The 14,879-nt window shown below is 40.4% G+C and overlaps 1 protein-coding gene across 1 annotated transcript in view; it reads left to right on the top strand.

Moving 5' to 3' along the window:
• MTNR1A (melatonin receptor 1A) overlaps positions 1 to 13,849 on the top strand; it is a 401,978-nt gene extending 388,129 nt beyond the window's left edge. The window contains exon 2 of the mRNA XM_073612192.1: positions 12,423 to 13,849. Coding sequence (XP_073468293.1) covers positions 12,423 to 13,291 — 869 coding nt within the window. The 3' untranslated portion in view covers positions 13,292 to 13,849. The remainder of the gene's footprint in view (positions 1 to 12,422) is intronic.
• The last annotated feature ends 1,030 nt before the right edge of the window (positions 13,850 to 14,879 follow it).

Here is a 14,879-nt window from a genome sequence, read left to right as displayed (position 1 = left end):
ACAATTTTCATACTTTTGGCACTGTATGCCACCAGAATAAAATTAAAATGAAACAATCCAAATGAATTTGAAATGCAGACGTTCAGCTTTAATTCAAAGGGTTGAACATAATGTCAGGCACAAATTTTAGGAACTGCAACCATTTTTATACACAGTCCCCTCATTTTCAGGGGCTCAAATGTAATGAATATAATCATTTTTTTTTCTTTTTTTTTTTTTTTGCCACATCAGCGAGTTATTTCTCCAGGAGTAATCTTTCAATTATTTAAAATTCAAATTCTTCCCATCATTTCCTCACATCATGGTGGCAGTTTGATCTGTATGTTAGCAAAACAGGGATAATCCAAACAATATTTATTATATATATTTGCAATTTAGTCCCTCCCGAGACACCTCCTCCTCCCCTCTCCCGACCCCCCCCCAATCCCAAAACCATACCTCACTTATCCCCCCCCTTCTCCCCCTCTAGACTCCTCTTATCTACATCCATTTCTGATTCTCTAGCCTCTTTCTCTCCAAGAGACGTCGACCCAGTCTCTAGTCTAAGTAGTCCATATCTCGGCGGCTCTTAGGGATTCCTTAAATTCTACCCATGCTCTCCATTTAGTTTCAAAGGCCCCCATTTTAATCCTTTCACTAAACCTTAAGTATTCTAGGCTATAGATCTCATTCATTTTGTTAAACAAGTCTCTCAACGTGGGTCTTTCTTTCTTTTGCCAGTACTTAGGTATAAGGCTTTTGGCTGCATCGGTCAGATGTGGTAGGAGCGTTCTCAAATAGGTTTTAGTGGGCATTTCGCTCATGTGAAATAGGCAAACCCAAGGGCCGATGATGTAATGAATATAATCATAAATAAAATGTTCATTTTTTATATTTTGTTGAGAATCCATTACTGGCAATGACTGCCTGAAGTCTGGAACCCATGGACATTACCAAAGACTGGGTTTCCTCCTTTCTGATGCTTTGCCAGGCTCTAAATTCAGCTGTCTCCAGTTGTTCTTTGTTTGTGGGTCTTTCTGCCTTTAGTTTTGTCTTCAGAAAGTGAAATGCATGCTCAATTGGGTTGAAATCAGATAAATGGCTCGGCGTGTGTTTTGGATCATTGTCCATCTGTACTATGAAGAACCGTCAAATTAACTTTTCTGTATTTAGCTGAATCTGGGTTGACAGTATATCTCTAAACATTGCAGGATTCATCTGGCTGCTTCTGTCTTCTGTCACATCATCAATAACAACCAATGACCCGGTGCCACTGGAAGCCATGCATGCCCATGCCATCACACTGCCTCCACTATGTTTTACAGATGACGTTGCATGCTTTGGATCATGAGCTGTTCCAAGCCTTCTCCACACACTTTTCTTCCCATCATTTGGGTACAGATTAAACTTAGTTTCATCTGTCCAAAGAATACTTTTCCAGAACTGGTCTGTCTTTTTTAGATGTTTTTTGGCAAAGTCCAATCTGGCTTTTCTGTTTTTCAGGCTTATGAATGGTTTGTACCTTGTAGTGAACACTCTGTATTTGCTCTCATAAAGTTTTTACTTGATTGTAGACTTTGACAATGATATGCTCACTTCCTGGAGAGGTGTGTGAATGTTGTTGTGAATGGGTTTTTCTTTTCTATAGAGAGGATCCTGCGATCATCCACCACTGAAGTGTTCTGTAGACATCCAGGCCTTTTTATGTTGCTGAGCAGAATGTACCACACTGTTGATTGGGCCACTCCTAATGTTGCTGCTATCTTTCTGATGGATTTGTTTTGTTTTTGAAGCCTTACAATAGCCTGTTTTACTTGCATTGACAGGTCGTCTGAATGCATGATGTAGGTTCACAACAATAGATTCCAAATGCAAATACCACACTTAGAATCAACTCCAGACCTTTTACCTGCTTAAATGATGAAGAAATAATGAAGGAGTAGCCCACACCTGGCCATGAAACAGATTTTGATTCAATTGTCCAATTACTGGCCCCTTGAAAAGGGAGGTTGTCTATTCTTTAGAGCTGTAATTCCTAAACCCTTCCTTCAATTTGGATATACATAACCTCAAATTAAACCTGATAGTGTGCGCTTTCAGCCCATATCCATTATATAACTATAGCTTGAATATGTTTTGGTAAATACCTGAAAAAACTAAAATTGTGCCTGTGTCCAAATACATATGGACCTAACTGTATAGATATATTTATATAGATAGATAGATAGATAGATAGATAGATAGATAGATAGATAGATAGATAGATAGATAGATAGATAGATAGATAGATAGATATAGATATAGGTTCTTGTGTCCACCAGCAGAGAGAAGTTGGTTAGATGCCACACTCCCAATTCTGGAGGCATAATAATGGTCTAGCACAGGGGCCTTCAAACTATGGCCCTCCAGTTGGTCAGGAACTACAATTCACATCATGCCTAGTCATGTCTGTGAATGTCAGAGTTTTGCAATGCCTCATGGGATGTGTTGTTCTGCAACAGCTGGAGAGCCGTAGTTTGAAGATTCCTGATCACTCTAGCATGTCTTGAAAAAAGGTGTTTTTTCATGTGCCTTGTATAATACCCAAGAAACATCGTTAAGGTAATTCAAGTGGGTCATGGCACATCTACATTCCAAATTTGGCACTTGAGATGGTCTTGCACTATGCAATCTGATTGGCCAATCTCTGTACAACTCGATATTTAGGCAAAATAGATAATAAGAACACGCACTTGAACAGTTAATTCAAAATATAGGAAATCAAACAGGCTCTTGCACTAAATCTATTTTATTTAAGATCTAATTGATTGCAGTGTATGGTCACCTTTAAAGATCAAGATCTGAAAATATAAATTTATTGGGTTTAGAAACACTATTCTGTTCTTTGTAATGTATTGAAAGATTTGGGTAAAAAAAAAAAAAAAAAAACACATTTCAAAGATATATTAGAAGTGATAGGAATGAGATTAGCATCAAAAGGGTTAATTAACTGAGTACACCTACTAATTGCCTAACAAGACACATCCAATTGTATTGGGCGTGCGCTATTATCAATAAGAAAACCGCAGTTACCCTAGCGCCAGTCGCAGTTTACATATGCGGGTATTTATTATCTTTAATGTGCGCCAGTTCGCATGCTCAATTAATGACTTTTCCGGTGCACCAATTAATGTATGAACTGGTGCAGTGCCTTCTTCTTAGTAAATCACCCCCAGTGTCAGTAAAACTACAGTTCTTATCAATGAATGATTAAATATTGAAGAAGTCCCATTTTACACCAGGGTGTATCTTGTCATCCTAAAATCCCAAGAACAGAGAAAGTAAATATTTTACCACTCCCTCTTTCTATGCTTCATTACATTGCTGGCTCCCCTAGTGGATTTGGCATAAATGCTCTTTTTGTACTTTCACTAAAATGCAGCAATCTGTAGCTGTGGGGTAGTGGTAGGGGGTGGAGATTGCTTTCCCCCCTCCTACGGCTCTGCTCTCTGCACAGGCTATGTACAAGGTAAAGGTATAGGGGTCTGTAAAGGCATTTAGTGCACGTAATATAACTTCTATCCTTTGTGACTATTGAGGAATATATTTATATGAATACAGTTTTGTGTTCATAAATACAAATACCACTACTCTGCATACATATTTATTGCTAGCAATAAAACCTTCTACAGCAATTGCTGTTTATATTTTCTATTCCAATTAATAAGGTAATACTTATTGTTTCTATCATATTCTCATGTTAGTCACTGGCATATTCACCTAGGGAAACCTTTACTGAGAGAAGAATATAGGCTGACATTGCTCACGTCTCCTTTTGAAGATGCATCTGTCTGATTGTCATGCTGATCCATTGGCTTCTCTGATGTAAGTCACAAACCGGGAACAAGTATGCTGGTCAAGTGGTCTGACTCATAGGCGTGCGCACAGGGTGTGCCAGGTGTGCACAGGCACACCCTAATCACCCTGTGCAGCACATATTCCCCCTACTGCCCTGGCTCCCCCCCTTCTCCCCACAGTGCTTCTAGCTTCCCTCCTCTTCTCTCCTGCTGACTGATGTTGCGGGGATGAGTGAGGGAAGTGGCCGGTAAACATGTAATTTACTGGCCCCTTCTCTTTCTGAGTGAACATCGTGAGTGATCGATAGTGTGTGTTTGAGCTTTGGGGTGCACACCCTAATGCAATAGGCTGCGCACACCTATGGTCTGACTTCACAGTGACTTAACTAACTGCATACTTTTTCTGAGTTAGTGACACTGACAAAGTATTGAAACTAGAGTCAGCCAGGTATCTAGTACAGTAAACCTTGGTTTGAGAGTAACTTGGTTTGAGAGCGTTTTGCAAGACAAGCAAAATTTTTAAATAAATTTTGACTTGATATACAAACAATGTCTTGATATACAAGTAGCGTCACATCCCAACTGAGTTTAAAAGAGAAGAAAGGCGCCTCCAAGTGTAGCAATATAGTTACATTTAATGAAGGTACAACATTTAGAAACTTACATGGTTGATGATTAAAAGATGCACATCTATGCAGGCATCCAGGGTAAAGCTGTCCACATAGACCGTCCTCCTCACCGCCATTGTCCCTTCCACGCTGCGCTCCACGAGCAGTTCAAGCCTCGCTTTCAGATCGTTCTACTGCAGGGTAGTTTTCCCGGTCATGATTACAGACTGACAGCAGTGGAAGCCGGCAGTGCGGGTGATGGTCTATGTGGATAGCTTTACCCCGGATGCCTGCATACTTAGATGTGCCTCTTTTAATCATCAACCATGTGAGTTGTTAAATGTTGTACCTTCAATAAATGTAACCATATTGCTACACTTATAGGCGCCTTTCTTCTCTATTATACTTTGTAGTTCCTGCTGGATTTTGCTTCTAATCCCCTTGTGGGGGCTTCCATTTGTGGATGGACATTTTATGGTTACACAACCTATCACATTGCTATAATCTTTTTATATGGACTATAGGCTGAGGGACCTATGAATAAATGGTTGTGGAACGAATCATTGGAGTTTCCATTATTTCTTATTGGGAAATTTGCTTTATGTAGCTTGTTTCCAGAACGAATTATGCTCGCATACCAAGGTTTTACTGTATTTGTGAAAGGAGGTCAGCAATGCCAGCCTACGTGTTTCCATATAGACACATTCTATTCCATTGTTTTTTGTACACTAAGTGCTACAACTATAACATTATGACTGGAAAAAAATCCTGTTCTTCAGAAATGCATTCTTTAGTGAATGCTACAGTAAGCAGATTATTTTATGTAATCTATTTTAATTTAATCACTTCTGATGGAATCCACTGACACATAACAAGACATGCCTATTGGGCAATATCTCATTATAGTGAGCTGGGAGCTGCTTCTTTGCTTTTCATTCACATATTAAATCCTCTTGAAACCTTGAATGGATTTTTTCACCAGAATTTTGTTTTTAAGACAGAAATTGTAAAATCAAAGTATATTCCTGTCTATAAAATAAGTTATATTTTATAGGAGCTGGAAAGGGCCTTAAGTGATGATTATTTTACAGTTTTGGCACAACTTTATTGTTACTTTACTGTACTTTATTTTATTGAAGTAACTGTATTCATCTTTATGTGACTGAAGTAACTATTTTAGTCTATATCTGTCTATTATATATTCTGATATATATAGAATAAGTATTAAAAATAAATAGTGAATTTAAGATTCAAAATGTTATCTTGATAATAAAATTTATAACACATTTTAAAGGGTTGTTTTTTTCTAAAATAACGCGTTTCATTGACACGAGAAGCCAATAAATCTGGATGTGGCCATATTTTTAAGTGGCAACCTTAAAAGTCCTTTCTCTGTTGTATGCTCCCTTTTTGGATGTGCCATACCAGAAAATATGCGCTTCATTATGGTATCCCTATTTATTTTACCACACTGTTCGCTGGACACTAGGGGTGTATTTGGTTGGTATTGTACTGCTTAGGTATAAGCAGTGTATGTCACCTAGCCTTTGCATTGACATAAGAAGGAGGGTTGAAACGAGCCAAATACTTCTGATTATGGAGTGCTAAGGCTTTGCAGGTGTTGATACAAGGTTCTAAAATGCTTAAAAAAACATCACTTCCTATGTCTATAGACACTCTAAGTATCTCTATAGATAGAATTCTCTATAGGCACACCCATGTGCCTATAGAGTAAAATAATTGAAAGCTGAGATACAATGGTTACAATTAGATACAGATATATTTAAATTAAATGGACCTAAAAGGCTTTTCAGAGTCGTCTTGGGAAATATCTTCAGGCTTCTTCTCCTTCAGTCTTCCTGGAAGATCTAATTACCCTGAGAACAGAAAGTCTGAGAGATTCATTGTTTTATATATGTCTTCATAATGTACATTTTTTGCACAGTTTGGGAGTGGCTGGCTCAGCCTCCCAGTGGAATACTGAGAAGCTGAGCCAGTTGCTGGTTCAGCATCTAGGTGTATCCCGACATTATTGTTACTGCTGTTGCATTTCGTGTTTTATTCTTCTTTTTTTTTCATCTTTTTTCTGTAAAAAAATAACAATAAAAGGCACAGTAAGATCCAGCATCATTGAAATGCATTTCTGTAACACTCAGGAGCCATTTAAAGCCCATTGCACCCTTATAAACAACCCAAGCCTCCTTCATTTCACACTCCCTACTGGCTCCAAAGCTCTTTGCATGTCAAAAACACTTTAATGTGATGTTTTACTATGAGTATTTGCAGGCTGGCGCACACTCATATATATTCATCAATCTTTTACTAGAAAAAAGGAAAACAACTGTTCAGATCAATGCGAAGTAGATTTGTACTTGATTATGTATGAAGATGGCAAATAAGTGCTTTTGTGCATTAAAAATGCACCAAACCCACAGATTTTTTTTTGTGCTTTGTAAATGACCCTATGGGTAGGCACAATGATCGAAATGTCAAAAACTTTGAATTACGTGTGCAGTAATTCTTTTTACACTATAGGATCAGCGCTTTCAAGCTTTTTGACAAATAAAAAGGAAAATGCAGCAGAGATCCTTACCATGACTTTATGAAAAGAATGCTAATGTGTTAGAGAGCATATAAGAGACATGTATCAAAGGAACCTGAGAGGAAAGCATTTGATTTTGAAACAGCAGAAATTAAATTGGTTTTGAAGTAGTCGATATCTAACTTCAGTTTGTGTTTCTTTAATGGGTACCGTGTAATCATTATCCCTTATGTATTGCTGGTTACCCTTTAGATTTCTATTTTACATCTTTCCAGTGGAGTTAGAAAATTTTCAAATGTATTAATATAACACATTCTATAGCATGCTCCTCAAAAGCCAATTTAAATTCCAATCGTATACCAAAGTTGCATGTAGGTACCTAAAGCAGCTTTAAATTATGTTTTACTTGTTCCTTTTTTTGCAGTACTTTTTCCAACATACCTCCATGTAAATTTGAAAAGAATCCATTATTTATACATATCAGTTACAAATGAGGGAGATTAAAGAAAAAGAATAATTGAAGTGTGTTTAAAATGCTGCAAAGAAAACTATGCCATTACCCTTAAAAAAAAAAAAAAATCTTTGGAATGTTCCTCACAGTTTTCTCTAGAACTAATGATGTCTGGGGTAATACATATTTAATTATATCAGGAAGAACATTCTGCATATTTTACAAGACATTCAAAACTATCAGGAGACATAAACAAAGAAACAACTCGTGATGCACAAATGATTTGAGGGCCTCCAAAATAGGTGCCTATTGAAATATTAATATGACTTCTGTTTTTCACAAATCATAATATACAAAGTTTTCACTTAGTCAGTCTTGTAATGATATTTATCTAATTAGGGTATTTTTTTTCCATATTTGCGAAATAGTGAACCATATGGTACATCCATAACATGTTTATTTTATAGATGGATTTAAGCTAGTCTAATTCTACATTGACTAATACCTTAAAGCAGAACTTCAGTCAAATAGCTAAAGATAACCATATATATATATATATATATATATATATATATATATATATATATATATATATATATATTATACACTCTATTCTCAAAAGTATTGGAATGTCTGCCTTTACATGCACATGAAATTTAATGGCATCCCAGTCTTAGTCCGTAGGGTTCAATATTGAGTTGACCTACCCTTTGCAGCTATAACAGCTTCCACTCTTATGGGAAGGCTGTCCACAAGGTTTAGGAGTGTGTCTATGGGAATGTTTGACCATTCTTCCAGAAGCACATTTGTGAGGTCAGGCAACGATGCTGGATGAAAAGGCCTGGCTCACATTCTCTGCTCTAATTCATCTTAAAGGTGTTTTATCAGGTTGAGGTCGGGACTCTGTGCAGGCCAGTCAAGTTCCTCCACCCCAAACTTGCTCATCCATGGCTTTATGGTACTTGCTTTGTGCACTGGTCCAAATTCTTAGGTGGAGGGGGCATTATGGTGTGGGGTTGTTTTTCAGGGGTTGGGCTTGACCCAGGGGCATAACTATAGGGGGCGCAAGAGTCGCGATCACGACCCAGCCCCAGGCTGCAGGGGGCCCTGTGCGGCTCCCCTGTCAGGTTTGTCTACATTTGTGTGAGCTGGAGTTGGGGGACGGAGCTGGCGGGCCGAGGTATGGAAAACGGCTTGCCTCTTGACTTTACACTCTGGATGCAGCTAGTACCAGACTGGCGGGGCGGCATATAGGAGAAACAATCTCCTCTATTCTACTCCTGTCTCCTGCATGGCATTCAGTGGCTGCAGGAGCAAGATCGGTTCTCCTATATGCCGCCCTCCTATGCAGCCAAGAGGCAAGCAGTTATCCATACCTGTGACCGCCAGCTCCACCTCCCAGCTCCGCCCCCCACTCTGGCTTCCTGCCTCAAGGCTGTTCCGGAATGGTTGGAGAAATGCTCCCTGCTCCGAGGCCACTTCTGGTAAGCAACAAACTCTCTGTCCCAGCAGAGTGAGTATAGTGTTCCAGGTGTGCTGCTGACTGTCACTCTGCTCCCTCCCATACTGCCCCCCCTCTGGTCATGCTGTCCCCACATTTGCCCTCCACTACCCCCCATCATGGTGTCCCCCATACTACCCTCCACTACCCCCTCCCATCATCCTCTCCCCCATACTGCCCTCCACTATCCCCCATCTTGCTGTCCCCCCTACTGCCCTCCACTACCCACCCCCTCCCATCATGCTGTCCGTCCATACTGCCCTCCACTACCCCCTCCCATCATGCTGTCCCCCCATACTGCCCTCCACTACTCCCCCTCTCATCGTGCTGTTCCCCCATGCTGCCCTTCGCTACCCCCTCCCATCATGCTGTCCCCCCATACCACCTTCCACTACCCCCCCTCCTATCATACTGTCCCCCATACTGCCCTTCACTACACCCCCTCCCATCATGCTGTCCCCCATACTGCCCTTCACTACACCCCCTCTCATCATGCTGTCCCCCCATACTGTCCTCCACTATCCCCCTCCCATCATGCTCTCCGCCCATACTGCCCTCCACTACCCCCTCCCATCATGCTGTCCCCCCATACTGCCCTCCACTACTCCCCCTCTCATCATGCTGTTCCCCCATGCTGCCCTTCGCTACCCCCCCCCGTCATGCTGTCTCCCCATACTACCCTCCACTACCCCCCTCCTATCATACTGTCCCCCATACTGCCCTTCACTACACCCCCTCCCATCATGCTGTCCCCCATACTGCCCTTCACTACACCCCCTCCCATCATGCTGTCCCCCCATGCTGTCCTCCATTATCCCCTCCCATCATGCTATCTGCCCATACTGCCCTCCACTACCCCCTCCCATCATGCTGTCCCCCCATACTGCCTTCCACTGCCTACCTCCCATCAAAAATTTTAATATATATATATATATATATATATATATATATATATATATATATATATACCGTATTTATCGGCGTATAACGCGCCGGCGTATAACATGCACCCCAAGTTTAGGAGGGAATTTAAGGAAAAAACTTTTAGGAGGGAAGTTTAAGGAAAAAAAACTTACATTTAAATGCCCATCAATGCAGCCTTATCAGTGTCATTGCAGCCTTGTCAGTGCAGCCTTGTCAGAGCAGCCTTGCCCCAGTGTCCATTGCAGCCTTGTCAGTGCAGCCTTGCCCCAGTGCAGCCTTGCCCCAGTGTCCATTGCAGCCTTGTCAGTGTTACTGGATGGATTTAAAATTGGCGCCTCCAAGATCGCGGGGACTGGGTGGAGCAGAGCGAGCACAGCCGAGATCGCGGGGACTGGGCAGAGCGAAGTGAGCGCCGCCGAGAGCGCAGAGACTGGAATTGGCGGAGCCGAGAGTAGCACAGGTCCAATGGTGGGAGTGGGCGTGACTGTGAGTGGAGCCGAGAATAGCTGAATACACTCGGCTATGTGTATCTCGGCGGCGATCGCTCCGCTCCGCTCTGCTCACAATCAGTGGAGATTTGCGGGATTGGCAGGGATCGGCGTATAACACGCACCCACGATTTCCCCCTGATTTTAAGGGGAAAAAAGTGTGTGTTATACGCAGATAAATACGGTATATATATATAAAAAATAAAATTGTAAAATAAAATAAAAATGGTAAAAAAAATGATAAAATAATAAAATAACAAAAAATAAAAATGATTGACCCCATCTACTGCCCTCCTGACCCCATCCACTGCCATACTGACCATGCCCACTGCGCTACTGACCATGTCCACTGCTCTACTGGCCTAGTACACTGCTCTACTGACCACGTCCACTGCCCTACTGACCACGTCCACTGCTCTACATACCCCATCCACTGCTCTATTGACCCTGTCCACTGCTCTTCTGACTCTGTCCACTGCTCTACTGACCATGTCCACTGCTCTACTAACCATGTCCACTGCTCTTCTGACCCCATCCACTGCCCTACTGACCATGTCCACTGCCCTACTGACCCCATCCACTGCTCTTCTGACCACGTCCACTGCCCTACTGACCATGTCCAGTGCCCTACTAACCACATCCACTGCTCTACTGACCCCACCCACTGCTCTACTGACCACATCCACTGCTCTACTGACCACATCCACTGCTCTACTGACCATGTCCATTGCTTTTCTGACCATGTCCACTGCCCTACTGACCACGTCCACTGCCCTACTGACCATGTCCACTGCTCTACTGACAATGTCCACTGCCTCCAACATGGGAAGGGTTCTTTGGGGTAGCATGTTGTCCCCATGTTGTCGCCCCCCCTCTTTTCCTGCGGCCTATGCCATTTTTAAAAAAATATGGTGCAGGGTTCCCCTTAATTTCCATATCAGACTCAAAGGGCCTGATATGGATTTTAGGGGGACCCCCACGCATTTTTAAAAAAAATTTTGTTTAGGGGTTCCCCAAACACTTTTTATGACAATAAATTGCATATAAGCCTTTAAAATTAGCACTTTTGATTTTTCATGTTAGTGTCCTATAGACTTTAACGGTGTTCCGACAGCTTTTGAATTTGCCCCGAACACCACATATTGTTCGCTGTTCGGCGAACAGCCGAACATCCAATGTTCGAGTCGAACTTTTTTTAGACTCAGACATCGGGCTCATCCCTAGTCCTTAAAAACAACTTTTGAAGAAAATTCAGAGAATTCATTGGTCATACATCAGATCACATAGATCACAACGTTTTTTACCCCAGACTGCAAAGCTGAGGGTCCATGATTTTTGGTAAGTGGGGTCACAAGAAGGGAGTGTGGCACAGGACACCAGCAACATTTTGGAGCACATATGCACTTTGTTTTGGAGCACCCAGCACTTTATCAATAGACTGTTTTCATCTATTATTTGATTAATATTGATGCCAGCTATATTTTGGAGCACATAGTACTTTGTAAACAGATTGTGTTTATCATTTGCTTTTGATTGTGTATCACTGCTAGTGTCTATTGACATATAATAATTTTTTGGGCACGCAATCTATTTGCACTTCCAGCAAGGTGTGTGGTTTAATCACATCCTGCAAGCACTCTTTATACTTATCAGTTCAGGTAAAACAAAAAAAGGTGCACATTTTTCAATTGTGTATGACATGCTTTAAAGAAGAAGGATGGGTAAGACAAGCACAATATTTTTATGTGACTTTGATTTTATATGGATGATCTGAGATGATGAAACATAATTATGCCACATACCCTCACACCTTCACATTTATAGAGTAGAATGTCAGAGCTGCCACGGTGACATCCAGACCACAAAGAGGCTTTCAACACAAGAGTAAGGTGTAAACCTAACACTTAACAAATATATCGTGCTTCATATACATATACCAGTGGTTTAAATAACACTAATCTATAAAACAAAATGGTACATTTTTTACTACATTCCCTTTCGCTTAGTTGGCCTGTGCTTTGTGAGGTTATGATTTAAAAACAAATTGACCAAAACTAAAATACTAACCTCTGTACTTTTTTGTTCTTTCGTAGGAAATATATTTGTCGTTAGTCTGGCTGTGGCAGATCTTGTGGTGGCCATCTACCCATATCCGATGATACTGACAGCGATATTTAGAAAAGGATGGAATCTTGGATATCTCCACTGCCAAATTAGTGGATTCTTGATGGGAATAAGCGTAATAGGATCTATATTCAACATTGCTGGTGTTGCAATCAACCGTTATTGTTACATTTGTCATAGCCTCAAATACGACAAATTATACAGTGACAAAAATTCATTGTTCTATGTGATTCTGATTTGGGTGCTAACATTCATTGCCATTGTGCCAAATTTATTTGTTGGATCTTTACAATACGATGCTCGGATCTACTCATGTACATTCACGCAGTCTGTCAGCTCCGCGTATACCATAGCAGTGGTATTTTTCCATTTTATACTCCCGATTACTATTGTAACTTTTTGCTACTTACGTATTTGGATCTTGGTTATACAGGTGAGACGTAGGGTAAAGCCTGATAATAAACCTAAACTGAAACCTCACGATTTCAGGAACTTTTTGACCATGTTTGTGGTTTTTGTGTTATTTGCAGTCTGCTGGGCACCACTGAACTTCATAGGCCTGGCTGTGGCCGTGAATCCAGACACAATTCTCCCCAGAATTCCTGAATGGTTATTTGTTGGCAGTTATTACATGGCATATTTCAACAGTTGCCTTAATGCTATTATATACGGTCTCCTGAACCAGAATTTCAGGAGGGAGTACAAGAGGATTGTTATTTCTATTTGTACTGCAAAGATATTCTTTCAAGAAAGTTCCAATGATGGAGCAGAGAAGAATAAAAGCAAACCATCACCAATGTTGACAAACAATAATCAGGTCAAGGTTGACTCTGTGTGAATTTGGATCATGTTTGCATATGTATATCTTATTAAATGAGAACTCCATTCACAATAACATAATGTTTATTTTTACATTTTTACAGACATTTAAAGGTATGTTTCTGGTATGCTGGCATTGGCAATTAGTTAAAACTACGGGTGGCCTGGGACTCTGGGACCAACTGGAGAAAAAGGAGGGCCCAGTGTGTTTTGGGAGAAAATTTGCCACGGTGCAGTGCAAGGTGTAGTTTAGAGACACAGGGTTAAACAGAAGTTAACTACAAATAACTTTAGGGTTTTCCTGTTTGGTTATGGTATATGTTGAGGATGATAATAATAATTCAAATAAATTAATTTAAAACATTTTTTTTACTTAGAGAAAGGGTTAAAAATGATACACGTGTTTCCTATATATTTTGAAAAATCCACTACACAGCATAGTACACGTAAAGAACTGGGCTGATGAGTTCTAGGTTAAATTGCATGCTTACAAAGCATGGAACCCAGTATATAGTTCTACTTGAACATCCCAAATGAGGTTTCCAGGGGCAGTATCGAGATTATTTTTCAGTGCATTTTTTTGTTTTTGCTTTTTTACATTGAAACTTCTTACATACACTATTTTCCCATTTAACTAATTAGCAACATGGCTAATGAAGTTGTAGTCACTAAAAGATACAAGAAAACACGTAGATGACAACCCATTATGAACAAATTGACTTGCGAACCATGGATGCCAGCAGTTAGTTTAAAGTACTCAAGCCAATCACCTTTAAATGACTGAATAGTTAAGATAATTGACCCATTCTGATTTGTTGCTCCCCCTAGAAAATTTTTAGGACTTGATTTGTTCATGTTGGTTTTTTACGGGCATGGCTTCATTAGCTTTCAGCAAAATTATATTATCTACCCATATCTACCACTATGTGGTTGTAATACAATTTTTCTCCTCTGGTGGGTAAATCCACCCTGCTTATCATAACTGTATACTACCCTTTACTGATACATCCTGCACTGCCAAAGGCACATCCAAATCAAAAAGCTTAGGTGTTCAGGGTTTTAAGACCTAAGACAGCAAGAAGTGATGCAGCTGTTTTTCCTAAGCTGTGGACCACAACATTTCATGCTTCTACTGTACTGGGAATCCTTGTTTTCTGTATATGCAGTAAAGTGTTGCATTGTAGATAGCAGGAAAGTAAAAATGAAGGCAATAACGTGCTAACTGAATATATTTTGAGGTGCAGGTTTTTTGAACCAGTAGACCTAAAGTTCTCTTTTCGGACATGCCACAAGAAGAAAACTAAGTGATTGCAAAAGTCTGCACTTCAAAATATATTTAATTAGCTGCTCATAAGAGGGGTTTATTAACTAAAGGTAAACCCAATGTGCACTGCAAGTACACTTGGAAGTACAGTCATTGTAGATCTGAAGAAAAGGAAATGCAGGGAAAATAAAAAAAAACAGCATTTTTGCTTGCACATGTTTGGATGATAGAAATCAGTAGAGCTTCCCCTCATTTCAGATTTTTCCCTGAGATCTATAGAGACTGCACTTCCTAGTGCACTGACAGTGATTTGCCTTTAGTAAATCAACCCCAGTGTCTATAC

This window comes from Aquarana catesbeiana, linkage group LG01 (genome assembly GCF_042186555.1).
Source record: "Aquarana catesbeiana isolate 2022-GZ linkage group LG01, ASM4218655v1, whole genome shotgun sequence".
NCBI lineage: Eukaryota > Metazoa > Chordata > Amphibia > Anura > Ranidae > Aquarana > Aquarana catesbeiana.
This window is presented reverse-complemented; position numbering and strand designations above follow the sequence as displayed.